The sequence below is a fragment of the Vanellus vanellus genome (genome assembly GCF_965231255.1).
Source record: "Vanellus vanellus genome assembly, chromosome: Z".
Lineage (NCBI taxonomy): Eukaryota > Metazoa > Chordata > Aves > Charadriiformes > Charadriidae > Vanellus > Vanellus vanellus.
In genome coordinates this window covers 35,107,227-35,131,281 of record NC_138908.1, presented here as the reverse complement: position 1 = coordinate 35,131,281, position 24,055 = coordinate 35,107,227, and the positions used below count along the sequence as shown (strand labels likewise).

Here is a 24,055-nt window from a genome sequence, read left to right as displayed (position 1 = left end):
AGAGCACTGCATATCTGCTTTAAGTGTGTACACACCCTAGTACTTTCTTTTAGGTCAGTTTGTATCAATAGAGGGCTGAACCTCTGTTGCTCTGTGTTTTCTCACTACAGCTCAAAACTGTTTCTGCCTGACCTGAATCTGCAACAGAGACTGCAACACCTGCAAGTGAGGTGGCCTGGGGTCAATCAAGATGGCCCTCATTCACTCTCCTGTTCCCAGTAGTCTGTGACGCATTTTAGTTTTCAGACTTTATCACCTATTGGGATAAACAAGGAACCAAAATTTGAATTAAGATAAGGGCAGCTATGGGAGAGAAAATAGATAACTTTTTTGTAGCAAGGACAAAACACTAATTCTTCCACTGCAGTTTGGATTCACTGAGAAAGAAGTCTATCTACAGATAAAGGAGGTAACTCCACAATTCAGAAAAGCAATGCTAAGCAGGAAGGAGAGCGCCTACCTAATGAGATGACAGACTCCAACATGAGGAGCGCTTAAGTTAAGCAACATTGCATCAACTAACTTTAAACAAACCCCTATAAAGGCATGATATAGCATTCCACTCAAGAACAATGTGATGTGAGCTATCTTTTTTAATTTCCAGTCCCTCAGGACTCTCAAAGGAAAAATTTAATACCCCCTCAACTGAGCAAGCCAGAATTTGAAATAGTCAGGCAACCTGTCAGAGTCTCGGTCATGCCCCACATTGGGTGCTAATAAATCTGTTGTGGTTTGGGCTGGCCACGAAACAAGCAATGGTCTCTTTAACCTCTCTCCTTCAGACAAAAGAGAGACTGAGAGGAAGAGAGAACTTATGGTTTGAAAAAGAAACTAAGCTATTTTAATGAAATACTACTAATAAAACAATAAAAAGAATATATATTAATAAGAAAATTATGAAATGCATACTATATATAAAAAACAGTATTGAGCTCCCAGGATGATGATCACATCACCAGCAGGCACTGGGAAAGTCCCAGACTGGTCTCATTGATGGACAGGAACTGGATCCTGGATCTGGATTCAGGAAAGCATAGATTGGGATCAAAGGCAGATGAAGACAGTCCTCCTCAGATGCCAGCCACTGCAGAAAGAGGCTGACCCTTTGATTCTTCAGCTTTTATACTGAGCATGATGCAGATGGGATGGTCAGTTTTGGGTCACCTGTCCTGTCCACTCCTCCCCACAGGTGCAACCCCCACTACACTTTTCCACCTCCGACCTTCCAATGTGGCACACAACAAAGTTAGTGGACCATGGCTGTTATAGCAATAAGTATAAGCAGGAGTCTCTCTGCACACCATTAACTATAAACTTCAGGCCTTATCACTATGGAAGCAGACACTGCCTGAAGAATACGCCATTAATTTCAGAGCGTTAGAAAAGGCTTAACTGAAAAGTAAAACTACCGAAAAGAAAACTGGTTCTGGTTTACCTCAAACCAGGACACTGATGAGGCAAATGCATGACAAGGAAGAGATATTTTAGTTTGTCCAGAATGTCTACTTTTAATGTTGGTTGAAGAGTTTTGGAACAGTATGCAACATTAGAAGAGCTATTCCCACATCCCTTATGCTATCACCTGTAGCCACAAGAAGTTTGTAAAGGCAGAGAATGACCATGACAGAAACATATGTCCTATAGTAGATGCAACTAAAGAATTAGCACTTCAGCTTTGTTAAAGAATAGTTTAAGAATCCACAAACCCAGTGTTGGGACTCAGCAGAATAGTGAATGTTAAATGCTAAAGAACCTAGGACTACCTTAGGTCTTGCATAACATTAAGTATTGCTCACATTAATTCACGTTTTGCCATTTTGGTGAACTGTTACATAAAGTTAAGATTCAAAACAGACATGACTGACTTATCAAGGAATGGAAGTTACAGAACTAAGGGCCACTAAAGAATATTGGCAAATTATAGGTGGAAAGAGTTTCTCTTTCAGTATTGGTTAAATAGTATCTGGAAAATAAGTACTGAAGTAACTGATTCCCACTAGCATAACTATGTACTCAGTGCATTCCCTCTTTTTCTTTCACTCCCCAAACCCAATAACCAAATTCACTTAGATCACTGCCTTTTTAGTTTCTTGTGTTAAGACAGAGTCCTCCACAAAACAAAGATTTGTTTACGTTAGAGCAGAATATAAGAAAAAGTCTTGGGACTTAACATACACTGTCTGACAATCCTCTGTCAATTTATCGCAGCCTATATAAGTGCTGTATCCCCCCATTAGCTGGAAAAGGCCTGTAGCTCGTTGATCTGATTTAGATATTATGATACTCTCACCCATTAAGAGCTACAAACCAAAACCAGGTCAAACAATTATATTTACAAGCTACTCAATTCTAGTGACTTTTCTTAACTAATATGAATGAGATGGAAAAGTAATAAGCTTTTCTGACTAGTATTTAAGAAGTTCCACAAGGCATGCACTAAAATGTCTCCAACAGCACTTGCATTCCTGATAGAGGCTCAAATACTACCACAGAGTAAATAGTCACGCCAGATAAGATTTGAAGCAGTTTAGAGGATTCTACAACAGTTCCTTATGTTCCATGCAAATTTAAGGCGTAAACAATCCTGCCACAGGGCTCTGTGCCAGACTAAAGAGGGCCAAGTTCCATCTCAATCATACTTTCCCATTTTTGTCAAAAGGCATTCTAACTAAAGTGCCAAGAATACAGCTCAGCCATAGAACACTAACTAGCAATTCAGAAGTAGCATAGTAAGTCTAAGATAAAGATAGATGCAAGACTTGTTTTGGGCAGTCACCATAATCTAAACAAGTAATTGTAGAGAAAAGCATGTGAACTGAACAGCCTTTTTTCAGACAGCAAGTATTCACTGTCCTGTACTTCAGAAGCTGTCAGTTGAGCTCTGCAGATGAAGATGAATGTACAGTTACCATTTTATTCCTTACACACTATACTTATTATGGAACCAAAGGAAATCACACAAAACAAAAAGCCACACACACCTGTTAGATAAGAGAAATAAAAATAAGGTGCAGGCACAGCATAAGCCATTCCATATTAAAAAGTCAATTTTAGACAGTCCTAATCCACTACTAGAAAAGGAGAAAATGGCACAAGATGAAATTAAGAGTAATTAATCTTCCAATGGCCTTTAAGTAAGAAACCGCTTGCAAGAGCAGGAAGAGGAAAACTTTTTCAAGCATAACTGACTGATGGAGGCACTACAATCCAGAAAGTCATGTGGAGACAAGAGCACAAGCGACTGAAGCACAGGAGTACTTCAGATGCTTCAGATTCATGTAGTGTACAAATCAAAATATAGCATCAGAGTAAGTTTTGATACAGGACACAGGCATGGGAAAGTAGGGCTTGTAACTTTGTCAAAGGCAGAGAAGAATTTAAGTATTATCTGTCACAAAGGAAGAAAATAAATTTCTCCACTGTGAGACTTAAATCTAAGCAAACTGGTAGAATTCAAACAAGGAATTAAGTACCTTTGAGTTTATAAATAGTACAGCTGTCAAAGGCAAGGAATTTGCAGAGTGTTTCCATGTTTTTACCACACAGTAAATTTCGTTTAACAAGATACCACAAAAGGAACAGAAGTTGGACTGAAGAGGAGGGGAGAGCAAGATCAGTTCCACAGGAAGTAGAAGGTACAAGGAGACAAAGAAGAGGCCTGCAAGACAGCACACGCCAAAGAAATAAAATGGAGAGCAGTCGCTTAAAAGTTGTAGCTCATCATGTTACTTCATACATAGAATTCCTACAGTTCTGCTAAGCTGCTAACATTTCATCATGCAACAGTTCATTCCCCTTGTACACCTCCCTGTTTTCTCTTGAGTCACTATGGTTTCCCCAGGGTGAAAAGTTTGATGCTACTGTACCAATTGCTTCTGTAGAAAGCTTAAGGACAAAAGAGTTGCATAGCTTTTGTGACCTTTAAAAAAAATAGACCTGGCCTTTCTAAGCTACACGTAGGAAGTTTGAACAAACTAAGTGTAAAAGCAAGCAGCTAAAAATGCAGCTGAAGTGGCTACAGAGGCACAAGACCTACAGATCTAACCTATCTGATAATTACAAACATTTTACAGCAGCACCACACACAAATTACACTCAGTGACAGAAAAACATGTTGCAAACAATAGACTTCACAAGCCATAGTGCAGTATCCCAATTAAAGGGCAACAAACCCTGCAGTGAGGGACAAGGTTCAGTATTCCTTAGGAGAGTCTAGTTTACTCATGGTATTCAGTAGTGACTTACCTGTTCTTCCTAGAATTCAGAAAAAACTTTTACACTGCATAAAGTTTTATTATGAGTTAACAATTTATGAATCATATATATTGATAAATATTGATCATGTACTAGAGGTACTAGAAATATTTGGAACTGGACTGAAAATCTGATTAGAAAAAGATAATCACACACTAGGTAACTGAGAACACATACATCAAAACAAGAGTACTCTTCCACGTAATGCAGGACAAACAAGACAAGCAGTGCAGATCCTCTCACTTTGCCTTGAGGGCATAGAATTCCACCTGAAAACTAAACTGGACAGAAGAGCTCATACACTATTTCCATGCAGGTTTTTTTCCCCACCTGCATTCCCTTTATTTCTGCCTTTCACCAGTCCATCTTTTTTCCTCCCGTCTCGTTCATGGAGGCCCTATCTGTTAATTCAACTCATTTGTTCTGAACCATGACAGTCCTATTCCATGCCTCTCCACCCTGCTCCAGCCCCAACCTGCTGATCTTTCCCAGGCTTTCAGTATCTAAAATACAGCAGGGAAAGTAGTCCTTATGGACACGCTTTTGCCCCCAGTAGTCTCATCTCTAGTACATGATTGCTAAAGTAACTTTTGCATTAATATCACTCAAAATCTCAGGGCTAGCTACCAGCTATTAGAGCTCATGCTTGGAAAAGTATGCTGAATTTGATCGTTTTTGGAGTAAGCTCCTGACCCTTCATTTAGAACTCTTACCAGCACAGTTTTAAATTTATTTTTTTTTTTTTTTACTTACTTGGCCACAGACTGGATAACCTTAGAAGATGTATCCTTAATGTTAGTGAAAAATCGCTCTGTTCCACCCCTCAGAATATCAAAGAACCCTCCATAAGTCTGGTCACATTCCGCAACGGTCAGGCCTAGAGTAGTTGAATAAAAATAACTGTACTTTAAGTTACATCCTGCAATGGGCTCCATACTAAAGCAAGCTGCCTACAAAGCTGGAATTGAATGCACATACAGGCTATGCCTTGCTGTAAGGCTCACGCTTCTAAAGTTCAACTATAACCTATGCAAAAAGTAGTACTACTTGCAGTCAGGAGGTACTAGCAAACTACATAACACATTATTTAACTGGCTGTTTGCATTTAAGAGAAAAGAAGGTTAAAAAATTCTGAAAGTAAAGCATTTATTTCATATTGCCAGTGCAGCAAGATACTGTCTTTTAGTATTGGTCTCAAAGTGTCACAGCCACTTATTACCAAATCTGCTTAGGTACCCCCAGTAGAGACATTTTAATGCAGGGCTTCAAAAGTAGCTGGCATAATTAAGTTACTTGTTAAGCACAACATCCCTATTAATATGATTGTATACAAGAAACAGTACTCCTTCTTGCATAAAACAGATGGCCAGACAGCCTTTTGATTATAAACCTATTAGGAAGCTGGATTCTCCCACAGAAATTGATATGCAGATAACATTACTGCAATGATGGAACATTAATATTCTTTATCTCATTAGCAATTCAGCATAAGTAATATGAAACAAGAAATATCAAGCGGGAAGGAAAATTGAATACAGCATGAAATGTTCCATATTCACATGTAATATATGATAAGATGGGTCCAGTAATTGCTTTTTAGTAAGAAATTACATGCAAATAATCCTATCAAGCTTCTCATTTTCTTCACTACATTAAGTGCAAGTATCTTCAACTGAATGAATTCTAGAATACCTATTTTTACAGAATGGGTATGTCAGCTTTTAATTGTGTTATTCTGGAGACATGTTTTGGTTGACTCAATTTAGTACTGCTACTCCAACTACTGTTTTTCCTCAGATGGAACCACAACTCCTCCTCACCACTGATGTCCTATGGTGCAACCATATCCTGAAGTCCTCCCTGCACAACCCTTCCATGATAAGCTGGGCTCAAGGCAGTACCAGCCTTGGCTATTTCTGAAAGTACTGACTGGATAGCCAATAAACTGAGTTTAGGCTGCTACTTTTTTCCCTTTGAGGCTGTCAGACATGAGTCTTTTGGAAGTGACAACAGTAAATAGCTTTAGACTATGAGTGCGCTCTGTCAGATGCACTTCAACTATCACGGGGGTCAAAAGCCTTTTTGGGGAGGAAAAGAGGAGAAGGGAGAGGAGGACCCCAGAGGTTTATGAATTATTTGTTCCTCATATGGGCTTTCTGCAGGCTAAAGTAAATACGTGTCAGGTCAGTGACTCCTTAGCATTAATGAACTACTGTGGCCCATAGTGAAAATCCCTACAACTGCTTGTGCATTTTTTATTGGACTACTTTAACCATTAGACACCAACAAGCCCATTTTAGATAAAGTTATACCAAAAGCCACAGAATGGCTGTTATCTTTTTAAGTTGTAACATATCTGATATTAAATAGTTGTTCTTCGAAAGCAAAGACAACTGTTACTTTCTTACACCAAAGATCCAATATTGTGCACAAACTCAGGATATGTAATGATTTCAGTAACTTCTGCTGCAAAGTAACAAGATTTCAGTTAAAATACAGCACTTCTAAGACAATTTTTAATAGTTAAATTTAAACTTCTTCAATTCTCCTCTTTACACAAGACACTTTCAAATATCATTGCCTCATTGAATTGGTAAGTTTGGGGTTTAAAATAAGCTATTTTTATTAATTTGTCGTAACCTGAAAACTTTTGCTATAGCTCTTGTTCTTAAGAACATTATTGCTTATTGTATTTGCCACTTTCATCAAGTTTTACTTCACTTATTTCAACTCTACCGTCTCTATAGGTCAATAATGCATTTTAGTTTCAATTATTTTACAGAGGAGACAGAATTTTATCTTGTCCAGCAATGAACTTGAGAAATTCATTTGCATGTATCAACGTACAACCAAACCCTGCAAAAAATAAAACAAGGTTAAAACAGTGACATAAACATAAAATAGCTAGTATTTGTGCAAGATATCTACAATCCCCAAGTTATTTTTTCTTTCCACAGAGAAGATATGCAGTCAGTTTTACACTAAGATGTCTCTTTCTGCACTTACCTGCATTGTACATATTGTTCAGCTGTCCTGCAGGCTTGGAGCTCTGTGAAATAGAAGTCACAGATGTCCGAGGCTGAGCGTTGTTTCCATAGCCTCCATTTTGTTCCAGAAGCTGAGGAGATTAATACTTACTATATTAATATTAGTATTACATTAATACTTACTTGCCAATTTAGCTAACTTGTTATGCTTTATAAATTACTTTTCCTTGGTGAGAACAAGCAAGCTGAACTTCAGAAGAAAGCCAGGAAGTTAAGATACACTAACTGATTCATTTGCAGTATTGCATAAATTAAGCATCGAACAGAAGAGATCTAAATGTGTTTCAAGTTAGTGTAGGCAGAGCCTTCATATACCAGATTTTTCTGTGCAAGTTAAATGCAGCATGTCAAACAGAACACTTGCACATTAAAGAATGACCCAAGATCATGAGAAGTTATTCAACAACCAGTAAGAACTACAACTAGTTTCCTTTAATGTTGTGCAAGCTCTGTGCTTTAAAAGGCATATTTTCAAAGATCCTACAAGTGATACAGATCAATTCAACTGAATTTCAAAACAAGTTAACGTGACATTTTCAAAAGACTAAGGAACAGGGGACTTGCTCTGACATCTGTTACTAAACTCACACTCACTGGATAAGAGAGGAGAGACCTAATCAATAACACTCCTTATGAGACAACTTTACCTCCGTGATGGGGGATTTAGGATTCACATTCCTTGCTGCTGCAATCTCCTGCAGTTGATTCACAAGTTCAGTGATTGACAATCTCTCCTCCGGGTTCACCTTCAAAGTGGAGCCTAAAAAAGGAGATTCACACAATGTAACAGAAAGCCTTCAGAGCTTTTCTCCCAGCAGAGATTAGTCTTCAGTGCATTCCAGTGCAATAAGCAAACATGTGAACAGAGTGGAGCAACTGCTAAATCCAAATATAATTGTCATAACAGGTACCCATGAAAAAACACTATTTAGGGTTAAGAATAATTCATAAAATATACTTTAGGATCAGTTAATGAATAACCTTTGTAACTTTATATCTAATACTGTTGGAATTGTAGACATATTTCTGGCACTGTAATTCAAGTTCCCAGTAATCTATTTAAAATTTAAAGAAAATAAGAATTTCCAAGGCAAATTCAAAGAAACCAAATCAAAACAGTCTAATTCAGATCCTAAGCAAGACAGGCAACAGCACTGAAAAAAACCCAAAAGTTTCATTTAAAATTTTCAAGTTCCTTGATAATGGATTAAAATTTTTAATAAAACAGGAAATTGTTGCAGTTAACCTTTTTCACCATTACAAAGCAATAACATTTAACTATCAGTAATACAACACTGTCAATAATAAGACACCAAATTAAATAACATTGAAAACTTACGAATAAGATCATGAAAAACAGAATAGCGGGTGTCATTTTGTGGGATGACATATTTCCCATTGACTATGCGAAGTTTAGCTCCATCTTCAAAAGGATGTTGCCTAAAGCACAGCAAGTACAGAATACAGCCCAGAGCCTGCACAGAGATAAAGGTAGAAATATTTAATAGAATAATGGAATCATTTAGATTGGAAAAAACCCTTAAGATCAAGTCCAACTGTTAACCTAGCATGCCAAAACCACCACTAAACCACATCTCTAAGCATCACATCTACAGATCTTTTAAAGACCTCCAGGGATGGCAATGCAACCACTTCCCTGGGCAGCCTGTTCCAATGTTTGATAACCACTTCGGTGAAGAAATTTTTCCTAATATCCATCCCCAACTTCCCCTGGTGCAACTTGAGGCCATTTCCTTTCATCCTATCACTTGTTATTTGGGAGAAGAGACCAACTACAACCTCGCTACAACCTCCTTTCAGGCAGTTGTACAAAGCAATAAGGTCTCCCCTCAGCCTCCCTTTCTCCAGACTAAAGAACACCAGTTCCCTCAGACACTCCTCCTAAGATGTGCTCTAGACCCATCACCAGCTTTGTTGCTCTTCTCTGGACATACTCCAGAACCTCAATGTCTTTCTTGTAGTGAGGGGTCCAAAACTGAACACAGTATTCAAGGTGGGGCCTCACCAGTGTCGGATATTCCTGACACAGGCCAGGATGTCATTGGCCAACTGGGCACACTGCTGGCTCATATTCAGCTGGCTGTCAACCAACACCCCCAGGTCCTTCTCCACTGGGCAGCTTTCCAGCCACTCTTCCCCAAGCCTGTAGCACTGCATTGAGTTGTTGTGGCCCAAGCACAGGATCTGGCACTTGGCCTTGCCGAATCTCATACAATTGGCCTCAGCCCACCGATCCAGTCTATCCAGATCCCTCTGTAGAGCCTTCCTACCATCAAGCAGATGAACACTTTTGCCCAACTTGGTGTCATCTGCAAACTTACTGAGGGTGCACTCAATCCCCTCATCCAGATTGTTGATAAAGATACTAAACAGAACTGGCCCCAATGCTGAACCCTGGGGAACACCACTTGTGACCAGCCACCAACTGGATTTAACTTCATTCACCAACACCTTTTGAGCCCAGTCACCTAGGTAGTTTTTTACCCAGTGAACAGTAAGATGCCATGTTGGTGTCACAGCAGGTAGAACATTGGCAGTGGCAGCTGGTGGCACCACCAGCCCAGGCTGGCAGATGAGTGGCCAGGTGAGCAAGGCAGGGAGGGGAAAGCACAGAGGCAGGGGCTGCACGTGGTAATGAAGAGTGGCTGCTTTGTACTACAGTTGGACATCTGGACAGTGAAACAACCAGACCACAGCACATTCCTGTCCTCCTCCTCCTCTGCTACTGAGCTAGAGAGTTGCCAACAGTCTACAGGACAGATAACACTAATCTCTACCCCATGGTGGTTTTACAGGGAGCTAGAATCTCTCCAAAGCCATGGGCAAAGGGAAGTCTATGCCTTTTTTCACTGGGTACCCTGGGACTGACTACCTGGCAGGAGTTCTAGTGATGCAGTGACCATAGCAGTGGCCAGAATGCTGGTTGTGGCCAGCATTTTTGGCCCAGGATGGGTGTCTCCTGGCCATCAGGGAGGCATAGAACGGACAACCTTTATTTGCAGCTGGGAGGGCCCCAGGCAGGGAGGCAGGGACTGCCCGTGGCAGAGGGTGGCTGCTTCAATTGCTGGTTCTCCTGCCTTTGACAGCTGCATCCCTGGGCAGGGACACGAGCAGATCATACCACACTTCTGCCCTGTTCCTCCTCCACCACTCAGCAAAGGAGTGTTGCAACTTTACACGAGCATATTGATCAAAGGATAAAGAAAAATCTTACCCTGTACCCCTACACCTTATCTCGTACCCTGTGATAGATATAGTGTCATGGTCCTATAAGAAGCTGTAGGGTGCCCATAGCCGTGGGCAAAAGGAGCTCTGCATCACCAACCTTCTATGTGTGAAGCTTATCACAGAATGAAAACAGTTTATAAATACAAATCTCCTAATTCATGAACCTATTGGCTGGTCCTTCTTATTTGTGCTGTCTTTAATTCAGGCAACAATACTTAAAGAATTTTAGACTGTGAAATTGATTAAGCTACCTAATATTGATTGCAAATCACAGGTTCCAATCATCAGCTGCTGACTCATGTAATTCTATATATTCCCAGTGCTTTAGAGATCAGCTTCATACTCCTTTAGAAATAATTAGTCTTGACATTTCTCTGACGACAGAATACTTAGTGAAACATTCATTTGTTTGGCATGTCAATTAGAGAGCTTGAAGCAGCAATAGTGCTACTAAACAGGTTTCTGCGTTTTTTTCCCTTTCATGCAAGTTCTCAGTTTCAGGGATTGTGCTACTTGTCTTTTTAAAAAAACATTACAATAAATCCATTTTATGAATTTCACAGTATAAAAAAAATGAGTAGTCTTGCGACACTGAACATATTCAAGAACGGGATTTTTCTTACCAAAAGGCTCAAAAGTTTTATTTCATATCTTCATCCTGTGCTTCAAGGAGACTCATTTTATTTGTGGGGTCAGAATTTGGTCTCTTGTATTTCTAACTCAGGTACATTCTGTTATGCAATGCACCAGCTAGGTAAGTATTTAAGTGTTAATCTATTTATTTAAATGACACTAGGGGGATATCACATCATGTCTAAAATGCTTGTTTTGATAAAGATTTGAAGAAAATGAGCATGAAATGATGGTCCCTTTATTTCCTATATCAGGCTATTCAATTCTTATAACAAATAAAATTTAAGATCATTTTCAGACAGGTTCATTCAAGCCTCAAAAATCACAGAACCAGGACTACCACATCCTGGGAAATTTCACATTCCTCAGTGTACCCAAACTTGAAACCTGTGCAACTTGACAAGGGAACAACCACCAAAGCCAGAATTCAGTTTTGAATTCTAATCTCTGAATAGTCTAGGTGTTATGGATCAGTTAGAATAATTGCATCTGTTACTTAAGTTGATATACATATTTTCATATAAGTTAACATATGAAATATACTGGCAGAGTTATACTGTTTTAATAGGACCATGTTCCATCTGGCCTACAGAAGTTCTATAATAAAGCATTCAATACCTACAAGAAGATATTTGCACAACAGAAAATTCCTCCTCAAAGTTTCTTCTGAGCCCTAGATTAGTTGCTTGATGTTATAACTCCCACAAATAAAGCAAGCCAGTAAAGATGTTAGCTAAGAAATCCACTCACCTGCCTCCAGTCCTCTGCATGCACCATCTCCAGCCATCCTCAGTTGACAATTTATCATAAGAACAGTTTCATAAGATCTGAGTGTTATTAAAGTCTCAAAAGTTTGAGACTTAGTTAATCAGACCACTTACTGACTCTCTCAATCCAGGGCCAGGAGTAAACTGGCTATATTAATTCTGTACAATTGCATAGCAGGTACATTTTTGTCAGTCTGTTGACAAAAAGCTGTCATAATGTATACACTGAAGCATCATATAGTCCACAATAGTTAACACAGCAGGGGAGTACAGGAAATAACACCTACTCTGCAACAGAAATGCCTGTTTACAAAGAAGTAAGGTAGATCATAATTTAGTTGGCGGAACGAAACCACTCCCTGTGCAGTCCAAGACACCATGCACAACAGGAGACAGCATCCACAACCACATGGAGGAGAAAAGCACAAAGGCAATCAGCTGAACACACAGGAAGTGAAGAGACCACTTAGATCTGATCTTTGCTTTAATTGCTGGAGATTGTTTATCATTTCCTGCTTTATCTGTAACTTGACAATTGTACCAGGAATATATTTTAAATGTTTTAAACACCAATTGTGATTCAATTTGGCTAAAAGACAATTCCAATTTCAGTAAGGCAATTCCTCAAAGCCAACACCATCCACACAGCCTCAGCATTGATACATACAGACCAGCCTATTTCTACATGACCCCAAAGCTGCAGACAGTCCCTCTACAGAAGTTGTCTGGGTCAGTCTGAGCACTCACATGCCAGCAGGTAAAAAAAGTGTGACAGTGACCAAAAATAACTAGGAATAACTTTTTGACCTGCTGCTGGGCCTTTACCAGCAGCTAATTTAATCATTTCTTAAGGGGAAACAGGGTTTCTAGGGGATTGTGTTAGTGGTTTGGTGGAGCAGGATGTGTGTGTGTGTGACTGTTTGAAACAAATAACAATACTGTTATTTTTCCACTGACCAGCTTTAGGCAATAAATAGCACACTTAAAATGATGAAGAGTTCTACAGTATAGCTGCAGGATAACACACAGGTATTCAAGTAGTACACCAAAGTACTTTCTAATTAGAATTAAACTACTTCAAGATCATGGGGTAGATCCTCCTTGAAACTATGCTAAGGCACATGGAAAAAGAAGAGGTGATTGGTAGCAGCCAACATGGCTTCACCAAGTCACCAAGGGCAAGTCATGCCTGACAAATACTGTGGCCTTCTATGAGGGAGTTACAGCAAGTAGTGGACAAGGGAAGAGCAACATATGTCATCTACCTTGTGCAAAGAGTTTGGCACTGTCCCGCATGATAGCCTGGTTTCTAAATTGGAGAGACATGGATTTGACAGACAGATGGCTCAGTGGATAAGGAACTGGCTGGACAGTCGCACTCAAAGAGTTGTGGTCAATGGCTCGATGTCCAAGTGGAGACCAGTTATGAGTGGCATTCCTCAGGGGTCAGTACTGGGACCAGTGCTGTTCAACATCTTTACTGGTGACACAGACAGTGGGATCGAGTGCACTCTCAGCAAGTTTGCCAGTGATACCAAGCTGTGTGGTGAGGTAGACACACAGGAGGAGAGGGATGCCATCCAGAGGGACGCCATCCAGAGGGACCTGGACAGGCTGGAGAAGTGGGCCCATGCCAACCTCATCAAGTTCAACAAGGCCAAGTGCAAGGTTATACATCTGGGTCGGGGCTGTCCCAAGCACAAATACAGGCTTGGTGGGGGATGGCTGGAGAGCAGCCCTGAGGAGAAGGACTTGGGGTGCTGATTGATGAGAAGCTCAACATGAGCTGGCAATGTGCAACTGCAGCCCAGAAAGCCAATCGCATCCTGGGCATCAGAAATATGGTCAGCAGGTCGAGGGAGGTGGTTCTGTCCCTCTGCTCCGCTCTGGTGGGACCCCACCTGGAGTACTGCATCCAGCTGTGGAGCCCCCAACACAGGAAAGACATGGACCTGCTGGAGCAGGTCCAGAGGAGGGCCACAAAGGTGATCAGAGGGCTGGAGCACCTCTCCTATGAGGACAGGCTGAGAGAGTTGGGGTTGTTCAGCCTGGAGAAGAGAAGGCTCTGGGGAGATCTTATTGCAGCCTTCCAGTACCTAAAGGAGGCCTACAGGAAAGCTGGAGAGGGACTTTTTGCAAGGGCGTGTAGTGAGAGGACGAGGGGGAATGGCTTTAAAGTGGAAGAGGGTAGATTTAGCTTAGATGTTAGGAAGAAATTTTTCACTCTGAGGGTGGTGGGGCACTGGAACAAGTTGCCCAGAGAAGTTGTGGAAGCTCCATCCCTGGAGCTGTTTAAGGCCAGGCTGGATGGCGCTTTGAGCAACCTGACCTAGTGGGAGGTGTCCCTGCCTATGGCAGTGGGGTTGGAACTAGATGATCTTCAAGGTACCTTCCAACCTAAAACATTCTATGATTATGATATATGAAATTTAAAGAGATTGTTCAGCTCACATAGAATTAAAACATGCAAGATGTCTTGCACTGACTAGAATTTTATCAGATATTAGTAAGGAGAACCTGACTTTGAAATTTTGCTCCTTAACGTATTCCAAAGCCCACTCTTTTTCTTCAGAAATTTCTAAGAGTGGGAGCGTACGAAGTGCTTTCCAAGCCAAAAGATAATTTCAATGGAGAAAAATCTTTATGACAAGGTAAAGCCTGTAATTTCAGTGGAATTCAGTTGAATTTCAGTTCAGGAAATCGCAATTATTTGGAAAAAAATGAATTGAAGGTATTTGGCTTTGGTGTTTACGATCTCTAGACTTAGGTAGGAAATGTACAGAAAGCAGTTGGCCAAGCTTAAGAATCTATGATTTTATAACCAATACCTAACCACATTCCCATTGTGGAGTCTGTATGGTTTACATCTCATGCTGCATCTATGCTGCTGTGCTAAGGAAGACATTTCTATCTCCATTATGCTTTTAAGCTCACAGAGTGACAAGCACACAGACCGCAACCATGAGTGTTACTCACCCTGCCTGCTTTCTTCAGAAAACTCTTCTGTTTATCCTAACCGCAAACTACAAGAGCAGTTATGCTTCCTGAGACAGTACCATATCCTATTGCCAAGTACTTTGGTTTTTGCTTTACGCTCTGAGTTCAATGAAAACATGCACAGAACAACATGTTCCAACTAAGGCGTGGTAAATCATCCAAAGACACAGTAGGAGACAACCACCATGTTAATACTAATGGATACAGAGTTATTCTAAACAAAAAGTAAATTCCAATTACCCTTTTGAGTGAGGCTTTTAAGTGCATTTTCAGCTTTGTGTTTAACTGGATGTGATCTTGGCTAAGACTTCCATTTAACACAACTGAAGTGACCAAATGGTCAGAAAAAAGTATTTTTCTTGGTGTTTCTTCACATGCCAGAAGAAAATCGCCATCAGCTGTAGAAGCTAAGAGTTTCCACAATATCTTAATTCTATTTCTTAAATTAGTAAGAAGTTCTAAGATTCCAAATAAAAACTTTTAAAGCACCAGTAGTATTTTTTCAGTTTTTCTTTTGACACACTGCCAACACAGCTAACAGCTCAAAACCTGCCTCTGTAAAAAACATCCAATAAACTGAGTCCCTAAGCACAAAGTCACTGGGCTCAGTAATGTTACAGTATTACAAAACTGGAAAAGGTACAACTGAGGGTTTAATATTTACCTTTAATTCTGGCTACATTTTTTTTTTTTTTTTTTTTTTTTACAGTTTATCATCCTTTCTATACAAAACATGCATGATCTCTGTACCATTCTCATCCTTGCTACCTGTCAGTATTTTACCTAGGTGCAATACCTAGACATAACCATTTTGAACTCAGTAACAGGCTGTCCCAGAATTACATGAATGGCAGAGCATGAACTGCAAAAATTTGAAACTAAGGACTGTAAGTATTCTGGCTGTATGGTGGCAAGATCCAACTCGGCAACTGTTCTACTGAATGTTGAAGTTCAGCATTGCCTCTCACAGTGGAAGTCAAGCTAAATCTGGGAGAAAACCTCAAATACTACATCCCATTCTTTTAATATTTAGATACACAGTTCATACTATGAAAGTTTATTTTGACATAAGACAGTCTATTCTATGTTTATTTTGGTGCTTTTATCTATTTAATCAACAAATTAACATAAAGACTGCAAAATCAGTTGCACTATGACATAAGCAGCTATGATACAGCAACAGAAAAATTTCTTACCCATATGTCCTGTTTTTCACCAATTGGAAAATTTGAATACAAGTCTATCATTTCTGGTGTCCTGTACATTGGTGTTGTATTCCTTGTGATCTGCAGAAGACAGAATTCCTTGAAACAGAAACTTGAATAATAAGCTCTAACAGTATCCAATCAAGGAAAAAGCTCTCCATGTAGAATGGATAGCACTCTCATTTCAGAAATACTTGTCAAGGCAGAAGCCACCAATTGAATCCCACAATAGTCACAACAGCTTTTATATAAGGTCAGATAAAGATGGTAGTAGTCAAATAAATAACACCGTGATATTCAAAAGTCTATCCAAACTGCAAAGGACAAAGTAAAATGACTGTTCTACATGAAGTGAAAAGGGACATGAACACAACTACAGAAAATCAACAATAAACCAAGAAGTGAATTCATTCTTCATTGATGACAGTTGCAGACACATCCAAAGGGTTAAGCTATGTTCACAAGGATCCCTGAAGACACCTTTTTGCAGACTATACAAGACAGGGGTACAACACAATCTTTTCTTCTCCAGAAACCAATGGATTGGTCTCCAAAGATGCTGGATTCCAAAACAGGGAGAGTGGTATCAGAAATTGCATTCATGAATCTTAAGTGTCACCCCATACCTAAAAGTCCGAATCCAGCTGATGTATTGCATTAGATTTACCAGCATTATTCTCAACTCTAAACTAAGAATCACAGAATCGTTATGGCTGGAAAAAGCCTTTAAGATCATCAAGTCCAACCATTATCTAACTCTACCAGGCCCACTTCTAAAACATGTCCCTGAGCACCATATCTAGATGGCTTTTAAACGCATCCAAGGATGGCGATTCAACTTCCCTGGGCAGTGTGGTCCAGTCTTTGATAACCCTTTCAGTGTAGAAGTTTTTCCTAATGTCTAACCTACACCTCCCCTGGCACAACACGACAACATTTCCTCTTATTGGTTGTGACTTGTGAGAAGAGACCAACACCCACCCCTCTACAATCTCCTATCAGGTAACTGTAGAGAGCAATAAGGTCTCCCCTCAGCCTCCTTTTCTTCAGACTAACCAACCCCAAGTCCCTCAGCTGCTCCTCATAAGACTTATTCTCAAGACCCTTCACCAGCTTCACTGCCCTTCTCTGGACCCTCTCCAGCACCTTAATGCCATTCTTATACTGCGGCGCCCAAAACTGAACACAGTACTCAAGGTGCGGCCTTGCCAGTGCCAAGTAAAGTGGCACAGTCACTTCCCTAGTCCTGCTGTCCACACTATTCCTGATACAGGCCAGGATGCCGTTGGCCTTCTTGGCCACCTGGGCACACTGCTGGCTCATATTCAGCTGGCTGTCAGTCAACACCCTCAGGTCCTTTCCTGCCAGGCAGCTTTCCAGCCACTCTTCCTCAAGACTGTAGCATTGCATAATGGTGTTGGGGAAAAAGTGCAGGACTCAGCTCTTGGCCTTGTTTAAGCTCTACTACTGGCCTCAGCCCATCGATCCAGCCTGTCCCTCTGAAGAGCCCTCCTACCCTCAAGCAGATCCATACTCCCACCTAACTTGGTGTTGTCTGCAAACTTACTGAGGGTGCTCTCAAATGCAGTTTGCAAAAACACACTGCGTGCTTAACGCTACCAATGTAGTCCTACAGGCACTGCAATGCTGCCTATTCAAATTCTGCTCAGTAGACTTGCTGCTTCTCTATATATCATTCAACTGTGAAAACAGATGAGAATCACTTTGGCATAACCAATTTTTTACTTCCTGTTAAAAGCACAATTAGAAGAAGCTGTAGTAATCACTTCTATTCTCACACTAGCTTGCAGAATGGACACTGCTCAAGTTGAAGCAGTGTTTGTATATACACGCAACTACAGAAGACAAGCTATGATTATAACTGTAGACAGTGTTTGAACTCTGGCAACACAAATACAAAACCAAAGCTTTATGAACATTACAACTGAAACAATCTTCAGTTTTCTTAGCAGTCTCATGAGTCAATATCAGATCAATGGTAACAGTTAAATGAATCTACTGTTGATATTAAGATTAATCACATTAAAAGTCTTACCTCTTCTTCAACCAGTGCTCTCTTCTGTGCAGACCAGTTGTAGTCAGGATAGTAAGCTATAGTTGTAGCACTACCAAAGTCACAAAGTTTAATCGTCCCTTGGTTACTAATAAGCAGGTTTTCCACCTTCAAAAAGAGGAAGAACAATAAATTAAAGATGTCTTTTTTCCATACACTAACACAAATCCTTTTAAACATCAACTCACTTGTGCATACATAAAAAAATACTCACTTTAGGCCAGAATGTTGTTTACAGGAGCATAAAGATTTCAGACAGTACTGTAAATACATACAGTAGCAATATAGCCAATTTAGAAAAGGAAGCACCAAAAACACTATGAGCAGGAAACATTCAAGAGTGGGAAATAAACCTGGGGCGGTGGAATGTCATTTCATTAGTGCCTAAGAGGCAGTCAGTTTGTCTGAGGACCACTTGCAGAAGCCGTATCTTGGAATACAAATGTTTTCATGCATAAAACTGAACACTGTTAGCTTAATTGCAGTGGAGTGGTGGTCAGGACTGCTGTAGAACCAAAACAGGAAGGTACTAGTAGAGAAGCAGGCTGCTGAGGGACACCCAGAAAGAGGCAGCCATGACGCTGTGCAGAGACAGAAACCAGCTATCTGAGGACCATGTGCTGCCCGAATAGTTCATAGTCATCCTTCCCTTTTTCCATTCCATAAAATCCAGCCTTCCTGGAGTGCTAAGTGAAATGGGGAAGAAACTTAAGGGGAGGGTAAAATTAGATATTGGGCAGAATTATTGTGGGGTCATAACCACAAAAGGGCTGAAAAAGAAAATTAGTATCCCTGTATGAAGTCAGGAAAAGGTGTAAAAGTCAAAAAGCATATTAGTAACATTACACCACCACACTTCAGATAACTAGGTTTGTTTTCCCTTTCCCTTTGAAACCACATCTCCAGACTTCCTTCTGTAAAACCTTCATTTTTCTACTAGCCTCCCTTACACATGCCCCTTCCAACTTTCTTCCACCATAAAATATATTTTGACCACCCTGCAGGAAGACATAAGCTCTGTTAATGATGTGGTTAGAGTATCTATCTCCATGACCAATTTGAATTCCCTTCTCTGTTGGATAATCTTTGCTTATCTCCATGTACAATAACAAGGGTGGGCATTCACCAACAAATTAAATTTATGCACTAAAAATGGTCACAGTAAGACCAGAGATCAAGCTTCTGTGCACATATGTTCTGGGTTTTGTGCATTGATAAAGGCTGCTAATAATGTAAAACATTCCAGCTGATTATTCAGATTTTAACTGGCTCTCTGACCTGTGTTATGCAGACTAGCTGTGTGCTGCATGGCAAAACCTGAAAACATCAAATTCAGACAATTAAAATATCAGAGAAGCACTGATATTTTACAGACTGACCTCTAACTAACTTTGAACAAGCCCTAAATCACGTCAGTTGATAGTTCTAAAACTTCTCAAAGGCTAAGTAATCCTTCACAAAGAATCCAACATTAGCTCTCCTCTCCTTCAAAGCTTTACCTCTTCTGCTTAGAGAACCTGCTCACCCCAAAACTGCAACTCACAAGTCGTATCTGGTTCTTTTTTCAAAAGCAAACTACTTAAAGACTAACTTAATCAGCAAAGCATGATACACTACTTTTCTGTCAGCTTGTTCAGATAGAGTACAGGTAGTACTAACCACACAAGCACAAGGAAAAGTTGTTTGGAGATGGAAGTATTTCAGTGATGACCTTCACTGACATCCAGCAGTCTTGGCAAGGCAATACATGGAAGCTCTATCGTCAAGAGTGTCCACTGTATTTTATCAACAGCCTCAACACTGATTCAGCCCAACATGCTCCTTTGTTGTTTAAAAATTCAGCCTTTATTTAAACATTGTAACACACCTTTAAGTCTCTGTGGATAATAGGAGGCTTCTGTTTATGCATATGCTGCACTGCCCTGCAGGTCTGATAAAAGACCTTCAAAACTGTGTCACATGAGATCGGTCCTTTGGATTCTACTTTCTTTAAGAATTCCACCAGCTGTCCTGCAGGAAATCAGAGAAATTCACATAAGCACACACAGAACACCACAAATTCTGAAAGCTTGGCATGAATAGACAAACATTCTTCTCATCAAGGAAGATTTAGTCTTGAGTTGTAATATTAGATATATATTCTGAAAACGGCAAACCCACACTGACTACAATGCCAAAGGAAATGGTGCTCTAAGGAACTATTTGTCCTCTTCCTCGGACTAGTCTCGAATAAAAAGAACTTAATTATTATCCCATATGTAAGATGAGGTTGAACTGTAGTCTCAATGAATATGATCCTTGTCCTATAAAAGATGAGGTAAAGTCTAGCTTCACTGAACTATGCTATCTTTAAGAGGCTTTCAAAGCCTCTAAGCTGTGAAGCAACCTGTGCAAGACAGCTGTCAGAAGCAACATGCACTGCTAGGGAAAAAGAAATAAAGTTTACCTTTACACAGCTCTGTAAGCAGAAGAAACTCTCCCTGTCCCGTGTCTGATTCTTCTTTTCCTATAGATGCAGCAGAGCAGAACTGGACAATGTTGGGATGACCTGAAAGTTTTTTCTGGAGATAACATGTTTAAGGAAGACAACTGACAAGTTTATTGATACTATTGTACACAGCAGTTCACAGACATATCATTTGGAATGTTAGCTTAAAACCATAGAAAGCATTACAGCTGCAATTAAAATACTAAGCAGAACAAGGAAATCCATGCCTCAGCTGGAAAAAAGACTTCAAGGGATGCCACTGAAGGTAATGTAATAAAAAGTCAAAATAAAACATTTAAGTCCTTGTGATTAAGGCTCTGAGGAAACTGGACTTCATAACAGATTTAGTTAGTTTTTGTCTTTGACAATGACTATAAGGCATTAGCACAAGTATCAGAGATCTTTTACTTATCAGCTGCTTCTCTAGCTGGCTGATTAAGAAAGGGCTATTGTATCAACACCTGCCTTTCCAAACCAAGTATTAAGTATGTTATATTCCAATTTTAAGTAATTAAAATACAGTTCAAAACAAATAAAAGCTCTAAAAGACCAAAGAACTTATCCTCCCATCATTCTTCTTACTAAAAACTTTTCCATGTTTCACTTCCAGTTCAAAAATTCAAGGTATCGTTCTTGAACTATGTAAAAGGGAGTAAAATGTAAGTGATATCAGTTCCTGCCAGTGGAAGCTACATTGCATTATGCCTGTTTGTGTTGACCCTGACGGGCGTCACCTTGGTCAAATACTGAGACTCACGCCTATGAGACAAACACACACTATTTACAAGATGCATTCACCAAGTCTGAAAAGAAAAAAACAAAGACATCGCAAGTATAAAGCTATAAAAAAAGGGTAAGTTGGATCCACCAAATTAGAATAAATTCAAAGTTATTATTTCATATCTTATGCATCTCTTTACAACCTTTTACTCAGAGATGCAGGAATTAATTTCATTTCACAGTTATAGCTTGGATAGTTTGCAACAGTTAACCCTTGTTCTTGTTGTATATGTGCTTTAATGAGCCTGAGCTGTGAAAAGACATCCAAAGAACATTCAGTTCTTTACTCTGGCAAGATACAGTCAGAGTAGCTAGAAAGTGTATAGTGCTATGGTAGTCAGTTGTTTGCAAGTGCACATCTAGTGAATGGTGTTTAGTGTAAGATTTTGCCAAACATTTCAGTAATCATAAAAAGAAATATTTGAGTAGCTTAAATTAAGATCAGTAGTTTTGTCTGGTAATTCAAAATGAAGCTGAATACTCAGAGTGGAAAACAAAACAACAGCATACCATGGCTATTCACTGGCTCTTGAAACAAACTGAGGGTCTTAGAGCAGATGCTGAGGAGTAAATACCGAGTTTACTAAAGCCAAGGACTGAAAACACTCTGAGATTACATTATAGCCTACCATCTAACATAACTGAAGACAAAAAGGACAGCAACATCACTGGGAAACATCTGTTTCTTGTTTCTGATGCACGGCTGCCCAGAGAGGTGGTGGAGAGTCTCTGATTCTGGAGACATTCAAAACCTGCCTGGATACCATCCTGTGCAACCTGCTCTAGGTGAACCTGCTCTGGCAAGGGTGTTGGACTAGATGATCTCCAGAGGTCCCTTCCAACTCTTGTGATTCTACTGAAATTCCTTCCTTAACATTCTGTATTACTTTTTAAAGCCAGACGCATCTGAGGCAGAAGTTAAGAAACATAGTGAGTAAAACCAAAGTTTTGAGTAGTCAAAAAGGCAACAAATCCAGTGCATGTGAGGGAATTCTACTTAAGATCTAAGTATCATCTGGATAGTCAAAAGATCTCTTGACCACAGTCACAGGACTGCAAGAAAGCCTGAATAAGAATTTCACTTCTTGCTAGACAAAGTACATGACAAAGTGTATACTAGCTACAAGAGTTATCTACACACATCAAATTCCTGCAGTTTTTGAAGAACTGAACTTGCTGGATGTTGGTGCCAGATTCACAACAGACCATGAACCCAAACCTTCCTCAGAATGTCAGTGCTCTTAAGTAGTGTACAGCATGGAAAGAAGTGAACCTGTAGAGCAGTCCTCTGTTTCTCAGAAGTGTTCGATATCAGGCAATTAGATCAAAACATTAAAAAATGTTCCAGAAAAGGATACCATAAAACAAACTTCCTGAATGATGGCTTTATTCTTTTCTTCTTCATTAGACAACAATCGCTGTCAGAAAACAGAATAATTGGGAAGTTATTAAAACATACACAAAAACATTGCACAGATTTTTTTGTTTTCTGGAACACAAAGAACAAGCAACAGTCAAAGACCTAAGGAACTGTAATGGGAGAGTAAACAAAGTGAGCTTATTTGTACATTTGGACACACTGCCATAAATATAACATCCAGTTTTCTAGCCACCTGTACTGTTCAGGCTTAGTGATACTGAGCAACTGTAACCTCTGACACTCAAAGTAACTGCTCAGAGTTTTCTGTTGTATAAAACACTAAGCCTCCTGGCTACAGCACCATTCAGTGACACAGAAAGATTCATCTTCTGCCTCAAATCTTTAGGAACAACCTTCAACCCACTCCAACCAAAACTTCTCCAAATTATATAGCCCACTTTTTCAATGGTACCTGAGTAATCAGCAGCAAAATCAAGCACTGCTATTTCCAATACTGCTTGGATTTGGAGTCAACATTTTACTAGAATCAATCTGAGCATTTGCAACAAAAGTAGTAGTTTTACAAAAGAGAAGTACAGTAATGGTTCACTCTTCATCTGTTATTTTTAAATGGGTCTACTTCTAGATGACATTTTGAACACACATGCTATATGGCTTTGGTCACAGGTTTTGTTTCTGTAGGATGTGGTATGAAAAGGAAAAAAAAAAAGACTAAGTACTTACTGGTCATCTAAATGCATGTTATCTCTCCCACCTCTCATACTACCACCCTTTTCCCTTTCTATCCAAGAGAGATGTCTTCATACTGACACAGCCACAAAACATGCCTACTCCAAAAATGAAGCCATTTTGTGGTAAACACAAATGACATGATTGTTTTTTGCAAAAAATATGACAAAATGAATGACTTTGCTTTATTGTCCTTTCTGTAACAGCTCAGTTTTTCAGCTCTTACATGATTATTATAAGCCTTCAGAAAACAAGAATCCAGAGAAGTGTCTCTGAAAAGTGTCAGGATAAATGTTTGATCAGTGAGTCAAAGTGTGGAGCATTATTTTTACTTAAACTTACTCTGGAAGTACAAAGGTAGGCCAACCAGTAGACTAAATCTGCTTCTGAGGAGTGAAAATATACCCCACTTCAGGTAACTAGGAAAGATTCTTTTTACCCATGCAACAAA

General features: G+C 39.7%; 1 protein-coding gene across 1 annotated transcript in view; it reads right to left on the bottom strand.

Moving 5' to 3' along the window:
* The window catches only part of GAK (cyclin G associated kinase), a gene marked incomplete at its 5' end in the record, with an annotated part of 76,387 nt that overhangs the window by 37,717 nt on the left and 14,615 nt on the right, over positions 1-24,055 (bottom strand). Inside the window, 9 exons of the mRNA XM_082497487.1 lie at positions 5,008-5,131; positions 7,261-7,372; positions 7,949-8,061; positions 8,641-8,776; positions 16,144-16,233; positions 18,209-18,334; positions 20,094-20,236; positions 20,673-20,787; positions 22,853-22,912. Of these exons, the coding sequence (XP_082353613.1) occupies positions 5,008-5,131; positions 7,261-7,372; positions 7,949-8,061; positions 8,641-8,776; positions 16,144-16,233; positions 18,209-18,334; positions 20,094-20,236; positions 20,673-20,787; positions 22,853-22,912 (1,019 nt within the window). The remainder of the gene's footprint in view (positions 1-5,007; positions 5,132-7,260; positions 7,373-7,948; positions 8,062-8,640; positions 8,777-16,143; positions 16,234-18,208; positions 18,335-20,093; positions 20,237-20,672; positions 20,788-22,852; positions 22,913-24,055) is intronic.